This window comes from Netta rufina (genome assembly GCF_964035555.1).
Source record: "Netta rufina genome assembly, chromosome: 11".
NCBI classification, from domain to species: domain Eukaryota; kingdom Metazoa; phylum Chordata; class Aves; order Anseriformes; family Anatidae; genus Netta; species Netta rufina.
The window spans coordinates 5,458,594-5,474,901 of NC_140134.1; the positions used below are offsets into that span (position 1 = coordinate 5,458,594).

Here is a 16,308-nt window from a genome sequence, read left to right on the forward strand (position 1 = left end):
GCGCCTAAACACGCGAAGGCAGCGATCCGACTGGTGTCGGTGCCACCTCAGCACAGCACCGCTAAATCCGGAGCTGCGTGAGCCTGCACGCCTCCGGTGCTCGCCATGAGAACACCTCCTTGTTCCTTGGGTTTGACAGTGGTTAGGATAAAAGGGCGCTCGTTACATACGCTGAGCGAGAGGGAATCCGGCATCAGTCCTGGCATCCAGGTGTCCCTGGTTGCTGCACGCACCTCACAAGTGCAGTGGAGCTCTGTGCAGCTGCCGACCAGCATCTTCCCACAGCCCTGCTGAGTGCCGCATCAGGTCAAGTCATCTGTAATTGATTAGGAGAGATTTCAGTGATGAGTGACGTGCTTAAATTAGAAGAACAAGAAGTCCATCCATGTGTCTCTTGTTTCATGTGCACAATTTGTCCAGACACTTGCATTTAGCTGTAGTCTGGGAGAAAACCTAAAATCTTCAAGCAACCTTATGCTTATTCTACTCCAAAAATTGTTTTTCAGTTGATATGAAATGTAAGAAGGCTGTAAGAAGAAAACACTTGAGTTAAGGACTTTTTGTTTGGCTGTTTTTATAAGGAGTGTATCACTGAGATATTGCTAGATGTACAGACTTTAATGCTTTATTTATTTTTTTTTTAGGTAGAATCCAGTTCTTTGCCTCTGTGATGCATAGCTCTACTTAAATCAGTGGGATATCCCTGTGTTCATAGTTAAATTGCACGTTCAAATGCTTCGCTTCACCAAGATCATTAAACTGTGGTACGGCGCAGAGCACCGGGAGTAAATGAGCTGCGGCCTACCAAGACCTCGGGCACTATCGGGCAGCTGTACAGCCCCCCCGGACAGCCAGCAGGGGCTCCCCACGGACAGCGGCACCGTTTGAAAAAACGTGGGGAACCACGTGTGCGAGGAGCAGACTGCACGACTGGACATTCAGTGGCTGTGCAGAATTCCCAGTGCCTCAGTCATCATAATGATACCCAGCTCTTATTCAGGGCTTGTTACTTACAGGCATGTAAGAGCTTAATCGAAGAGGTAGGTACCATTATCTCTGTTTCCCGTATAGAGAATTCGAGTCATTAGGCATGGAAATAACATCCACAGTCATCAGGATCAGAGGTTGCGCAAGGAATTAACATCAGACCTTCGGAATTGCAGACTAGTGTCACTGCTGCTCAGCAACCCAGCCTCTCTTGAAACTATTTTTTTTTTTTTTCTAATTTGTAGTTTCTGAAGCACTGTGCTATAAATAGAACACACATACTGTGACAATGTTTGCTCTGTTTTTAGGCAGTGCTTTCATAAGTTTCTAAAGCACAAACATGCTTGGCATTTTGAAACCTCAGAGGACAGTCCTATCACTTCTTTACAGTCAAAATTTTATGATTTTGTTCCAATAACCCTGTTTTCCTCTTTCTGTTTGTACAGCATATTGCACCATGTTTCATCAGCAATTGCAAAATTCTCTTCATACGTAAGCCTCTTGTTTTCAGTGAGCATTTTAGGTTCCCCAGGAATTCAGGCTCAGGCCTTCCATGGGATAGCCATGCTCACTTGTGCCATTGTTGCAGGTTAAAATGTGTGTTTGTTTCATATGGGGTGGAACACTTGGATTTGATTGAGGCTATTACTTTTTTTTATTGTTTTAATTTCTGTCACCAGAGGAAAGCTACTGTGCCAGGCCCTGATCTCACTTACAGTAAGATACTGAAAATGTCTTTTTGAAGCTATTACCAGAGCTACTCTGCTGCAATGTCTGTCACAGTCTGGCCCGCTATATGTAAAAATTAAGAACAAAACATATAGTCTTCCTACATAAGAATTTACTACATAAAGTGTGCTCTTTTAGATTTGAGAACAAATGGGTAAAATATACAGTTTTGCTAAACCATACTGCTCTCTACCATTCTATTTAGATTACCTGAAAAATACATTATCCCCAGTAATTGCTGTCATGGAATCTTTTCACTTCATTCTCTAGCCAATGCATTCTTAAGCTTTACTATAATCCCATGTATCTCACTTTTGTATTTGCTGATTGATGCCGTCTGAGACCAGCAGACATATTTGGGTCAAGAAGTTTGTTTGCCTCTGTCTTGCCAAACCTGTTCTATGGGTCGGAGCAGATCTCAGTTGTGAAGTTGTCAACCCTGCCCTTCTCTAGAATACCGTTTTCACTACAAAAAAAAACCTTCCTATCAGGTTATAGTTCACATTCTTTTGTTCCTTTATATCAATTTTCAAATGCATCTATTCCATAAGCAATATTTAAACTCCAAGATCAGACCTGTCAGCATATTCTTAAACTCCTCTTGAAGGTTCACTTAAAGCAGAAGCATTGAATCATTTCATGCCAGATATAGACTATTAAATAATTCAATGTGTACTTTTTCAACAGACAAATTATTGACCAGAAAATGGCCCAGCGAAGCCCGATCTTCCCAACTCTTGCCCATTCTGAAAGGTACAGCTGGAATGTAAAAAAAATAAAATAAAAAATCTTCATATTGTGGAGTATTATGTCTCTCTTAATTCTCTCTTAATTGTCTATTTATAGTAATGCTGTAACATAGAACTTTGGCATTTTATATGCAAAGCAAAATGAAATACCCTAGACTCATGCAAATCACGGCCCATATCACAATTCCTTAGTCAGCTTTTACTTAACCCTTTCTGAACAAAATTAAATAGCTTAAACTGTAACTTAGTAGAAGTCCAAGAATGCTATACTTAGGCCAAAGCCTTCTAAACATGGAATAAGTGTGAAAGCTCAAGGACAGACCTCACCTTTGTTTAGAGTCCTCGAACATCTCTATCAGTGTTATAAGGGTGAAAGTAAATTGTCAGGTTGGTTCATTAACAGGAAACAACATGGACAATACACAGTAACTAACAGAGTTCAAAAAAAAATAAAAATAACAACTCCTCTTTTGAAGGGGAGTGGAACTTATGGTTCTGAAAAATTTATTTACTCTTTACAGAACATAGCATTGGGAAATGATTATGTGCATCCGCAGTCTATGCGGTCATTTTGTTATTTATTTTCTTTTACTTCGAGCATCCATGAGCTGCCATTGCTTTTCATGGAAGCTACATAATGCGGAGCTCTTGAGAAACCTAGACCTAAATATGTTGTTTTGTTTTTTAATCTGGCTTCTGAGACTGAGAAGCTTGTCATAATTTTGATCTCTCCTCACGTTCTAAACCTGCATATGCTCCTATCCCATTTGTGGGAGGACAAGCTTCTGTACAGTATTAGAGGATAGCTGTATAGACTGCAAGAAAGAAAGTACACAAGCTACTACTTTTTAATCTTGGCCTGGTCTTATTTAGTTTGCAATATCTATGTTCTACAGTTTCTGCTTTGATTAAGCCTAAAGAAAGATGAAAGCTGTAGAGACAAATAGCATTACTTCTGAAACTCAGTAACAGGATCTGGGTTTGTGTTCTTATTCCAATTATAGTTCTGAATTGTTACTTTTTATAATGCTAATGTCCTCTTCTTAAGATCCTATGCCTTTGTAAGCTTCCTTAAAGAGTAGGAAAAAGAGCCTAACTTGCCTTTCTACAGGACAGATAGATGCAGTAGCAAGCAGCATCTGTTTATTTGCCGCAGTGGGCCCTCTCTGTAAGTCTTTTGGTGCTTCTCCCCACTACCGCCAGTTTTGTGTGAGACCTTAATAATATCTGAATATTCTTCTTCACTAGACGGGTTCGAAACATACCGCTGCACAGCCAGGCGTTGACAGCGGTCCCGCTGGCATCTGCAAGCCTTGTGGATCAGCTGGAAGACAGAATCCTAAGCCATGAGAAAACCACGGCAGCGCTCGTGGAACACGCTTTTCGTATTAAGGAGGACATTGTTTCCACTCTGCACAGAATGCAGAATAAAGGGGGGGGCGATCGGTTGGCTAGGCAACTTTTAGAAGAACATATCCGAAACATAACTGCAATAGTGAGGCAGCTTAATCGGGACATTGAGGTACGTTAGGGTTTTTTTAAAAGGACTAATACCATTTCAGCTACTTAGTCCTTCTCATTTAATAACAAAGCTTATCACAGGATGAGAAAGTTCAGACAAGGTCTGAAGATCCTGTAAGCTTATAAATTGTTTTTATAACTTGAAACACTGTTTGCAAATTAGGCAGTTCCTTCAGCAGCTATGAAAATAGTACAGGATATTAGCATATAAACACAGAAACCTTTGTGGTACTAATAAGCTTGCTTTCAAAAGCAACACTGGAAAACCTTGAAAAAAATGAATTAACGTGACACTAATACCCAGCTCAACTTCAATCCAAAGGCTGTGCCGAATAAACACTAGGAAATGCCTTAGGTCTGTAATAAACTTTCTTTTATTTCTGACTCGCTGACGACACTAAGTAACCAAACCCAACTGCTCATTTTTCTGACTTAATCATACGCAGATACATGACCTCTGCTCAATGAGCAACATGGGCGTGGTGGGAAAAACTGATGGATAAACGTTAATATTTAAAACTTTATTCCATTGTCAAGTTCTACTTTATACAGATTATGGTAAGGACAGCAAGAAAAAGAAATGACCTAGAGGTACTTGTTTTTGTATATATGAGATGAAGCTTTGATTAAAGTCATGATAAAATATATCTCTTTTTACTGAAATACTGAAAAATAATGAGTGACATTTAAAATGTACATTAAATGTAACATACTGAATTTGTATTTGCATATGAATACTTTGTAGATGCTGCAGGAACAGATACGTGTCAGAGACAATCTCAGCTATGGAACAAATTCTACCCTAAAGAGTCTGGAAATGCGGCAGCTTTCTGGTTTAGGAGATCTTCGGGGAAGAGTGGCAAGGTAAATGCCAATACGAAAGTATGTTTTGGGGACTAGCTAATGTTGCTTTAATCTTGAAATATGAATGTCAATGTTAATGGGCTGAACTTTGGCAAAATTCCCAGGGTAATTTTGCTCGGTGTTTTCCAGAAAATGAATAATAATCCTTTGCATTCCAGTATTACGTGTTAAACTTAACAACATGACCCTTAATTCCCCAAATTTGTTTTTAACAAATGACTTCAAATTCCATAGGAATCTGAATTTAGTTCAGTTTTAAAAAGAATTATGGTTAGACTTTAAGACTAATTAGCACAATTACTATAAAGGAGGTATGGTATAATCTGCACTTGTACAGAACATAATAGATGCACATTTTTGCATATGTGTTAGAGGTAGAAATATGTGAATTAAATTATTGGTTAACCATATTAAAATCTATGTAGGCTACCTGGCACGTAAGAAACAGAAAGCTATAAAACAATTGAGTTTTTACAGGCTACTTCAAACTCCAAGTTACAGCTGTGCAACAACACATACACAAGGTTGTGCCACCACTGACACATTTACAAGCCATAGTACAACAACATTTGTTTCAGTGTCTGTGAAGTGAAACTTAAAAGACAGTTTTGTACAACTACAGAAAAAAGGACCAAATCTGTCCTAAAATATCCTGGCTTCACTGGAATTACACTTCTTCTGAATTTGACCTATTATCTGTATAGTACAGGTAACTTTTATTTTTTCTTGTACTTCAACTGATGTAGTGATAACAGCCTACAAAGATATCCAGGGAGGGATTTTCCTTGAAGTAAATTTTTCTCATGAATTCTTTGATTGTTTCAAGTTTCCACAGTTACTTCTTAGCCCGCTTTGTAAAGAATACTTTAGAGAGGTTTAAAATACTGATTATGTAACTTTTAAAAAAACTTATGCTTTCCTAAAAGTTATTCTTTAGTAAACAGGAACAAACTAGACAAACTCATTTTGTCAAATGAAAACTTGACTGAAATATATACTGTTCTCTGCGAAATTTTATAGGATCATTATAGAATGGCTTGGGTTGGAAGGGACCTTAAAGATCATCCGGTTGCACCCTCCTGCTATGGGCAGGGACACCTCCCACAAGCCCAGGCTGCCCAAAGCCCCATCCAGCCTGGCCCTGAGCACTGCCACAATTGGGGTAGCCACAGCTTCTGTGTGCAGCCTGGGCCAGTGCCTCACCACCTTCTGAAAGAATTTCTTCCTAATATCTAATCTGAATCTCCCATCTTTTAGTTTAAAGTCATCAGCCCTTGTCCTATCATTACACCCCCTAACAAAGAGTCCCTCCCCAGCTTTCCTGCAGCCCCCTTTAGGTGATGGAAGGCTGCTATAAGGTCTCCCTGGAGCCTTCTCTTCTCCAGGCTGAATGACCCCAGCTCCAGCCCTCTGGTCATCTTCGTGGGCCATGAGGATGGATGCGACACATGTACATGCTTGGATCTTCCTGCTTTTTATATAAAATATCCACTTTGAGATCCCACTACATCGTAAGACTGGTCCTTATCTGGAGCAACACAGATACTGACTGCTTGTGCAGCAAAGTAAAGTGCCTTTGGTTTCAGGAGAGAACTCACATGAATAAACATGTGCCAACATGAGCTTCTCCATGGGGTGCCGCCTGACTGAGTCCTTGGTATGGGGAGCGGTGGTGGACTAGCTCAGTCTTTGCCAGGATTTCTTCCTTTATTTACTTAGGGCAACTCCCTTTTATTCTGCCTGGGTTGCAATCTGATTATTTTAAGAGATTATACCAATCTGCCCTTATGTCAGCATGAACAATGAACGTTGGAAATTTGTATTCATTACCACAAGAGAATTAGTTTGTCTTTTAACTGTTACCTTCTACTCAGTATTATAACCTGCATTTTCTCTGTGCAGATGAAAATAAGCTTCCCTTTCACCAGAAATCAAGGTAAAGCAGTGGTCCATGAGAGAAGGTTATTTTCCTTCACCTACAAACATATTCTACTTCAAACTCCCGTGAATAATGGTTATGGTATTCCTGGAGATTATGATCAAAATTGCAGTTTGTTGTGCTATACAGATACTTACCAGAAACTTTCTCTTGCATATTTCCTGATTACTCTAGCCAATACATTACATAAAATAAGCCAAACTCACCTACTATAATTTTACTTCAGCATCTGGTCTTACTAGCTCTCACATGAGTTTGGAGAGTGAAAGCTTAGAAACACGTTGAAGCTACTGTGGGTTACCAACTTGGGTCCATCAGCTAACCCCTGCTCTCAGCCACAGCCAGGGTGCTGTGTGTGGCTCAGGCTGTAGTGACAGTCGGCTAATTTAACTCAAAGTACATCACATTTGCTCTAGGCTAGAAGAATACACATGGACTACTGCTGTGACTCAGTTTGTATACGCTGAGTGATGGCAAATCACCTGTGTCTGAGCCTTTGGATCCTGTAAGGATTTTCCTGTCAATCTCAGGATCCTGGCCAAATTTCAACGCCAGTAATTACATGCATACTAAATATCCTATTCAACTTCAGTATTGGAGAGAGTACTATTTATTTCCTAACACCAACTGTTCTGTAACATGTCAATATATTATTGAACAACTGTCTCATTAATTCTTGAGGGTTGCTGCTTTTAGCGGTGAGAACAGGGATCCCTACACGCACGTGCACTTGAGAGGCACAGCTCCAACGCCCCACAGCTCTGGAGGCGTGTGACTCGGAGAGACCTCAGGGCTGAGCGCACCTGCATCACAGCATCAGCTCATAGCCCTAGCAGGAGAGGACGGAACCCACAGAGCAGCTCATGTCTCTGGGCCATTTTTCATTAAGAATTATTGATGAATCTGTAAAGCATCATTACGGGGTTCAGCATGAATGATGCTGTCCATATTCCTAAGAATCAGCATTATCATTAAGACAGAATTTACCTCTATTAAAAGCAGTGACACACTGAACAGAAAACTAGATAGATACTCATAGATCCATTAGCCCAGCCTCCCGTCCCTGATGTTGGTAGTTTTATATAACCCAGCTTTACTACGTTTATTTCTAGTGATAAATTCGTAAGACCATAAAATTCATGGGTGCTGCCTTATCATTTATTTATAGAATGTTCTGTGGACTATGACCACTTGTCTGGGATGTTTAAATACAGCAGCCTTATAAGAACAAGAGCAGTTGCTGTGTCTAGAGGTCACCCTCTCCTGAAAACTCCAGAGAAATAGCAATGATGCGTGTTCACATTGGGCCTACCAGGCGTATATAGTTGATTTTTATATACATTATAGATCTGACTCATTTCAGATGCCCTGGACTTAAAACATGTAGGCAGATTTTCCTACACTGAGTAGAAAATGAGTCTGATGCATCTGGGATGCACTGCATTTATGATCCCTGTAAGTAAAATAAATCTGCTGCACTCTCTCTACTGGTGATGTACAAGACATACAGGGAAGACTGATCTGGCCTCCCAGGTGCAGGCCATATAGTATCTACTAGCTCTGCTGTTCCAGCCCAGTGGATCCCCTAGATGCATCAACTTGTTTTTTCCACAACCTTTCTTTCAGCTACCTGTTTTTCACTGAAGCATTTTTTAATGTTTTTTTTTTTTTTTTTTTTTTTTTAATGTTTAAAGATGTTTTTAATCAAAACATCTCCTATTATTAAAAAACAAACAAACCAGAACATTACCAATCTGTGCATGCCATTTTAGCCTAGTTCTCAGCTTTTTCTAGTCATTGATGATACTTCATAGAACAGCCATTACAGTTTGATTTCTTAGAGATGAAAGGCAATGAAAATATTCTTCAGTGTGCCAGAAAAGGAACTTTTGCTTTTGAAAAAAAAAATGTTCCAGAAAAGGAACATTGCTTTTGCTTACTAACATTTGGAAGACAGCTGCTTGATAATTTCACTGTTTTTATTAAACATTACTTTTTTTTTTTTTTTTTTAATTTATTTATACTGGATTCTGAAACTCAGAGTACTTGGAACTACAGAGTCTTCTCTTCATTTAGTCTTCCTATACTAATTTCATTTAAGTACACAGTTTGGTAATCATAACTTTTAGAAAATGTCCTCCACAGTTAAATAACAGTACAACAAACCTGTCCTAGTACATTTTTGGCCCAAATTTCAACAGTGCATGTGTGCAACTGCAACATGAAAAACTGGTGTGAATAGTTGGTGTGGCCTACTCTCTTCATTTGAAGCATGAAGACGTTGTGCATTTCTTTGTACAAAATGGTTTTCTATAAAATCTTAAGTGTTGCGTAAGCTGGAAGCACAGCTATTTTTTTCAAATTGATTTTTTTATATCCTTATCCTCAGCTCTTACATTTTTAAATTAGTATTCTTTCTATAAATCTTAAACTATTTCTCATTTCTTTCCTTGAGCTTTTAAGACGACCAGACCTCAAAAGTTGATTTCAACTTTTGTCTTTCTATCCATAGTCCACTAGCTTCATCTATAGTCTGATCTTACTATTAATTATATTAAATATTTCTGAACATTGGATTTAAATAGTACTTTTATGAAGGATTTATTCTGATTTTAACATGAATCTATAAAGAAGTCAGAGCTTTCTGACATATGGAAAATCGAGCAGGTATTGTAATGTTCCTCTTATCTGTAAACAAAAATTCCAAACTATAATGAACCATTTATTTTTTAGATTACCAATTTTCTTCCCATCCATCATGCAGGAGGAAATGTAAATCAAAAGTATTGGAAAGACCATGGTTTTCTGTATGTTCATCTTCATACTGTTTACTTTTTTTCTGTACTATTTCAAGGCTAGTGGAAGCATCGACTAAAATTATTTGCTGTAAGTCTTAAACTCAAAATATATACTCACATAACTGATATCAGAATCTTTGTATGTAGCATACTAGTGTTCTTTTGCAGGTAAAAACTGATCAGGCATTTTGGATTACATACAACATATATAGCAAAGAGACTGCTTTGACCACTTGAACACTGAGAATATTGTTTTAAAAAACAACCCAGGATAAAAATGAAGTACATTCCATAACTACATTGATATTTAAAATGTATTCCTACTTTTGTTTTAAAAGGGTGCCAATTACAGTATACCTGTAGAAATATTAAAAGCACAATTCATACATACCAGCTTGACACTAAATTAACAGTCAGAATTTTTAAGTTTTCAGTTACCATACAACTACATGACCCTTTTGATCATGTAACCCAGTTCCACAAAGAAGAGATGCCCTATGATTAAATCCATAATGCTAATTTGCCTTAAAAGCAATTACAGATGCCTACTCTTTACTTTTGGTATAGTAGTTTCAAAGCTGTTGCTTTTCATATTTTCTGTAATGCCTCAGAGAAACAAGACTTTATTTTTATTTTTTTAATTTTTATTTTTTGAGTTCACAGGCTTTTGGTGAATAGATTTAGCTTCTCTTGCCTTTCTAAAGGAACCACTGATTCTAAGACCTATAATTCACTGCTGTGTAAACCTATTCTGCTTTTTCTACAGATATTACTAATCAATCTTGCTATGCTGAACTGCTCAACTATAAATTATTTTCTACAGGTTTTCTAATTTGTGATATTTTACATTACTTATTATTTTCATATTGAAATTGTACTGTCATATTTATAGTAACAGTTGTTACTGTAACCAAGGTGATGAAAGCACATTTTGAAGTGAAAGCTTTCCAACTGAAACCTGAGTTAAAAGAAGTTAAAATGTGTCATGGCTTTGCATAATGACTTAACCTGCCATAGTTTGTCCCATTTTACTGCCTTTTTCCCCTTTAAATTGTAACTGCTGTCTGTTCTTCATCAGTTTCAGAGATCAAATTTAGTAACTTTGGTTATTATACATCTAAAATATATATATATACACACATGACTCATACTTTGCAGGGGTCTTACTTCTGAAATTACAGTACTTATATTTGTGCAGCTCAGTTAATGTCCTTATTGTATTATTGTAGATGAAATCCACCTGATTAAAGTATTTTTGAAATGTTGTAGGAAATGCATGTATTCTATAGCACATTTGCCCTTAAAATGTTACAGCACTGAGAAATGTTCCAACGTGAAGAAAGGAAAGTAATTATTATGTGCCAGTACTGCATTTTGGAGTCTTTAGCAAGACAAAATTGGCATGGCTTTAAATGATGGCTTTACCTAAATACAGACTGTATTAACTAAACCATAACTTTTCCCCACATTGTTTACTACATAGATTGTGTACTATTATTTTGCAGAAGAAAATAAAAATAGGAATGTAAGACTCAGAGGAGCACAGCTACAATAATGGAAAAGTCGTCTTCAATTAGTTAGGCCTCTAACTATATAGGCCAAATCTTACAGGCCATGACAGCTGTCTGCTGGAATATGACAGAAGTATGACACATTGAAATCCTGCGTATCTTTGAAATTGTAATGTGATTACCCCAACTCTGATAACAACACAGTCTACAATTTATGCCAGAGCCAAGAAAACAGGAGTGCATCAAATGTTTGGTAGACTATTTGACTTCTATTCCTATTCAGGAGCAGTTTGATAGGTACTGTGAGATATATCGGCATTCTAACAGCCTCATAAGACAATATTTTGCTAGACAGCCATCACTATCACAGAAATACCCAGTCTAAAATGGATAATTTTAAAAGGCTGGACCTTATGTTCTATTCAGCTGTTGCTTTGGTATTTGTTTATTCAAACAGGTGTGATGCCGGGTTAGCCAGACTGTCTGCAGAACATAAAATTACATATGAAAGACTTCAGAGCCTAAGTAAAGACCAACACACCTCTAAGCTGATCTTAGAATCTAAAATCAAAGAGGCAGAAATACAGGTACAGTATTTAGACCCAAGTGATCCACGTATAGGTAAGAATTATAGTCTAATTCAAACACACACCATTACTGTTAATTATTTTCCTGGGAGTTCAGAGATTTAAAGATGGAGACTTATATCTACTCACAGTCCTTATTAGACTGAATATTGCTACACAGCTACATTACTGCATTGGTCTAACTAGAAAAAAGTCCTTAAATTGTTGCCTTTTGTATGCTGTGCAGAAGGTCCTAGTGTTTAAAGGTACCCACGAAGTCTCCAGGAATGAACAGCCATCAGTGACTGCTGATGTGAACAGTTTCTTGAGGTCAGAATGTTAATGAGACAGGGAAGTTCTACAAAACCACCGTAATAATGCAAGCTTGAGGTTACCCTGTATGTTTTGGCCTTCCCAAAATTATTTTGTATACATTTGAACACTATTTTTGAAGGTCAGCAAAACAAATCTGTTTTGTGGTTCTCAGAATCCCTTAACCTATCTGTTGGGTTTCTCTCCCATTGGGTACGAGAGTGGAATTGAGCACTAAATACAAGCAGAGTCCTGAGACGCTGCAAAAAAAGGTTCTTCATAACTCTGTCTCAAAGCCTTCTCATTTTCTTAGGTAACAACAATATTTTGCACCTTCACTTTGTGGGAGGTAAATGGTTAAAATTCACTTTTCTCAGAACACTCAGCATGCCAGGAATATATTGTCATGAATCTTGTAAACAGAACAGTATGTTTTGTACTGCCACGACTGCTTTTGTGAGAAATACTTTACATTAGCAATAACTGATCCGCAGTTAAATTCAGCACTGCAGTAGGCATTACACGAGAAGTGCTGAAGACTCTCACCTAGTTGCGGTGGAGGGGTCTGCACACGTAACACCTGGTGATGTATGGATTGTGTAAATCCAGCTGCCTCAGAGCAGGACGAGGCTTTAAAGGCAAGGCTGTTCACTTTATTGATGGCTGTAGAATTACATCTTTCACAGTGTTTCTACTTTTGTCTTGTGAGACAATATACTTTTCATGATAAAGTAAAATGCACAAACTCAATAATTTTGGAAACATCAGCAATACAACCCTTCTTTATCCCTTCTACTGATACAGAAATGTCCCAAATGAGACGGTGGTGAAACGTTGTTGAAAAATAGTAAATTCTGAATTCTGTTTCAGATTTCTCATCTCCTGAGCAGAGTGGAGCAGTCAATAATGCAGCAAGAAGCAAAGCTGAAGGTTGCCTACAAGGAGAGCACGCAGCAGCTCCACCTGCTGGACACTAAGTGAGTGAGCAGACATCGGCCCGAAGAGACGACCCCATTTTTAGTGCCCCCAAAGCGTTGTGGTATTTCATATAAATACTTCTACTTTGTTTTCATTATTTTCCAAAACAATGTTGCCTGCCTTGTCCCATTTACTAGCCTTAAAGTTTGAAGATTTGCCTTGATACGGTGTCAAGAATGCAGTAATTATCATTAAATTTTTGTGATCATCATAAAAGAATGGTGCTGAATGACTGAAATTTCTGCTCTTTTTATCTCCTAATTTGTATTATGCTTTTAGATTAAAAAACGCTATTGAGGAACTCAGCAGCCAGATTTTGTCTGCACGCAGCTGGTTGGAACAGGAACATGAAAGGATTGAAAAAGAGCTTGTGCAAAAGCTGGACCAACTCTCATTGACTTTTAAGGAAACCACGGTAAGTTTCATTACAGTCTCCTAACACTTCTCAGGAACTATTCAAAAGCATTATTAGTAACTGGGACTTTCAGACCTCACCAATAGTTGCAGAACTCTTTTCATTGATGTCAAGCATAGCATTCCCATGGCCTGAGAGTCTTGAAATAGATCTGACCACTTTAAAAACATCAGTATTTTAGCCTACTATCAAGCGAGTTTAAAGTGTTTTCTAAAGTAAATTTTAATTCCTTACACCTTTAAATTCCACATAAGAAAAGATGATTAATCAATACCTATTGCATATCTGGGAAACACCACTCTAGTTTCATACTCAAAAGAAACCATTAAAATTATTTTTCCTGGCTCCAGGAAATGAGTGAAAGAGCTATAGAGATGAAATTCAACCAAATGTCAGAGAAAATTGACAAAATAGAAGAAATACAGAAGATTACCATGGAAGCACATGAGGCACAACAGAATGAAGAAAAGATAAATATTCGCATTGGCAAACTTCAAAATGAGATTAACGAAGACATAAAAGAAATGAAAGCTGAAGTTAATGCTGGTAGGACTATGATCGATCAAGATCTTTCTTCTGAATTGCGGTAACAATGACTGACCTTTAACACTGTTCAAAATGTCTTTGTACTAAAGTATTTTAAAGACACTGGGGCCAAACATATTTGTTGCATCTGTTGCATTTAAAAGGGCTTTCACTAAGTGTGAAGCTCACAGAAACAGCAGGTGACATCTTAATAGCTTAGAAGTGCTTCCCCTGAACATATGTAAGCACGGTTTGGCTGCAATCAGGGGCATTATTGCCATCAGCACACCAGAATAATTGAAGTCCTATTTTTACAGAATTTTTACTATCGTTCTAGTGAAAAATTGAGTGTTATGCTAGGAGGCATATTCTGATATTAACTACATCATACTCTTTTGCTTTATGTTATAGACTAATTCAATTCTCATGTGCAATTAGGGTTTGCAGCTATCTATGAGAGCATTGGGTCTCTACGGCAAGTTCTAGAAGCAAAAATGAAGCTTGACAGAGATGAACTACAGAAGCAGATCCACCAAATGAAGCAGGAGATTCCAGCATGGGGAGAGGCTGGACCGTGACTGCAAGATTTTGTCTGAGATGAATATTTACCTGGCTAATAGGCAGACTATAATCTTGTTCCAGTCTGTAATCCAAATGTAATGCATGTACCGAAGGACATGCTGCTGTTGCACAGGTTTGTATGTTTAAGTGGTAAATGCAAGCTTTTAACAGATCAACTGACAGGAAGCTTTTATGGGCTGAGGTGCTGATTTACCACTGCACTACTCTAGTTGCTCTCAGGAGATTACCAACGTAAAACTAGAGTAATATATTGGTGAAGCTGGCACCTAACTTGCTAAAGGCATTTCAATGCTCCCCAGTTTTGTAGGCTTGATCAGGCAGTTATATGCTTATATGTATAAGCATCTCGATATATTCTTTTTTAAATAAGAAGTTGGTATCACTTGTTTATTATCAGTTTGGCAAGGTTCTCCACCTTGATACAAATTACTATGTTTGAAGTCACCGGACATTTTTGCAGTGACCTTCTCTACTATTGACTCCCTGAGGAGACAGAATTGGCACCAAACTGACCAATTTTCAAAACTTAGACACTGTCAGAAAACTTTTGTTTAGCTGTGCAAATATCCTGTGTGCGTGCATACGCGTGTGTGTGTGGAAACTAAATAGTATTATATAATGTAGTTGTAGACTAAGATGATTCATGACAATATAAGAAACAACGTGTGGTCTTATGTATTGTGACCTTTTTAAATGAATAACCAAGTAGACTTGAGACAAAGTAAAAAAAATTTATATACAGTATTTTATAAGCTGGGCATGTGTTCCTGTGACTTGTTTCATTATATTACTATGGATTTTGAAAGGTTTGAAAACAAAAGAAAAAGTGATGATCTGGAGATAAAGTCTGGAGAATTTTGTATAAAATGAAATGCCGTTTATGATCTGCTTAGCTATTTCTATTGAAGTAAAACAACTAACTCTTCAAATTTAAGTAGATTTTAATAATTTAGTAGGTTCAAACTGGTAATTCATGGTATTTCCAAGTAATAATGGTGCTTATTTCCATTCCCATAATAGTTTACATGCTGAAAATGAGCACCCATGCAGAATAATAATCTAGATGGGAAAAAATATATTTTGATTCTTTATCTTCATTCAGAGCTTGTTATTGCTTATGTTTTCAAATCATGCAGGATTAAGCAGTCTTGAAGTATAACAGGCTTCATCCAGTATCCTATTAATTTATACAGTAAATAGTACTTCATGTGCAAAAATACCATTAATTCGTACAAGTGTTACTGCCAACTTGTACAAGTTGATACAATGTCTTTCCATTGTCTTTAACAGGCCTTTCTTTTAGCCAATATTTCAAAACCATATTCGTGTTTGGACAACCAGTGGCAAACGTCTCATCACTTCCATGAACCAAGGTTTGGCCCACACAGTCACCATATTAAAAAAATGCTCCAAAACTACATGTGCATTAAGTAGGACAGTGTACTGTGTAAAATCAGGAAAAACATACATGTCTTTACAGGATTAGTGCCTAAGTTGATATTTACTTCCTATGTAATTGAAAGTATCTTAATGCATCAAAGATATCTGAGCTTTTTGCAACTCTGGCTTCTAGTGCTCTCTGATAACAACACTGCCTCTGTTAGTCCTGTCTGGTATCATCCACATGCTGTGGAGTATATTTACAACGGCAGCTAAAAGGTAAGCCCTGTTCTCTAAATGGACACAATGAAATGCTTGCAGATATGCTTTAGGAATTGTCTTAATACTTCATTCCTTCTTCATTTCTGTATTCTCATCTGTTCTTAAATATTTAGACAAGTACAATGGAAAAGCTATCACTGGTGTTTTGTAAAAAACAGACACACACCTTG

General features: G+C 37.6%; 1 protein-coding gene across 1 annotated transcript; it reads left to right on the top strand.

Moving 5' to 3' along the window:
• Positions 1-2,422: 2,422 nt before the first annotated feature.
• On the top strand, positions 2,423-14,472 carry FAM81A (family with sequence similarity 81 member A; the record flags this gene model as incomplete). The annotated part of the gene is made up of 8 exons (XM_084293683.1): positions 2,423-2,469; positions 3,714-3,987; positions 4,732-4,850; positions 11,556-11,685; positions 12,847-12,953; positions 13,234-13,369; positions 13,720-13,915; positions 14,333-14,472. 8 exons carry the CDS (start codon positions 2,423-2,425, stop codon positions 14,470-14,472), a joined length of 1,149 nt encoding a protein of 382 aa, XP_084149809.1.
• Positions 14,473-16,308: the final 1,836 nt, after the last annotated feature.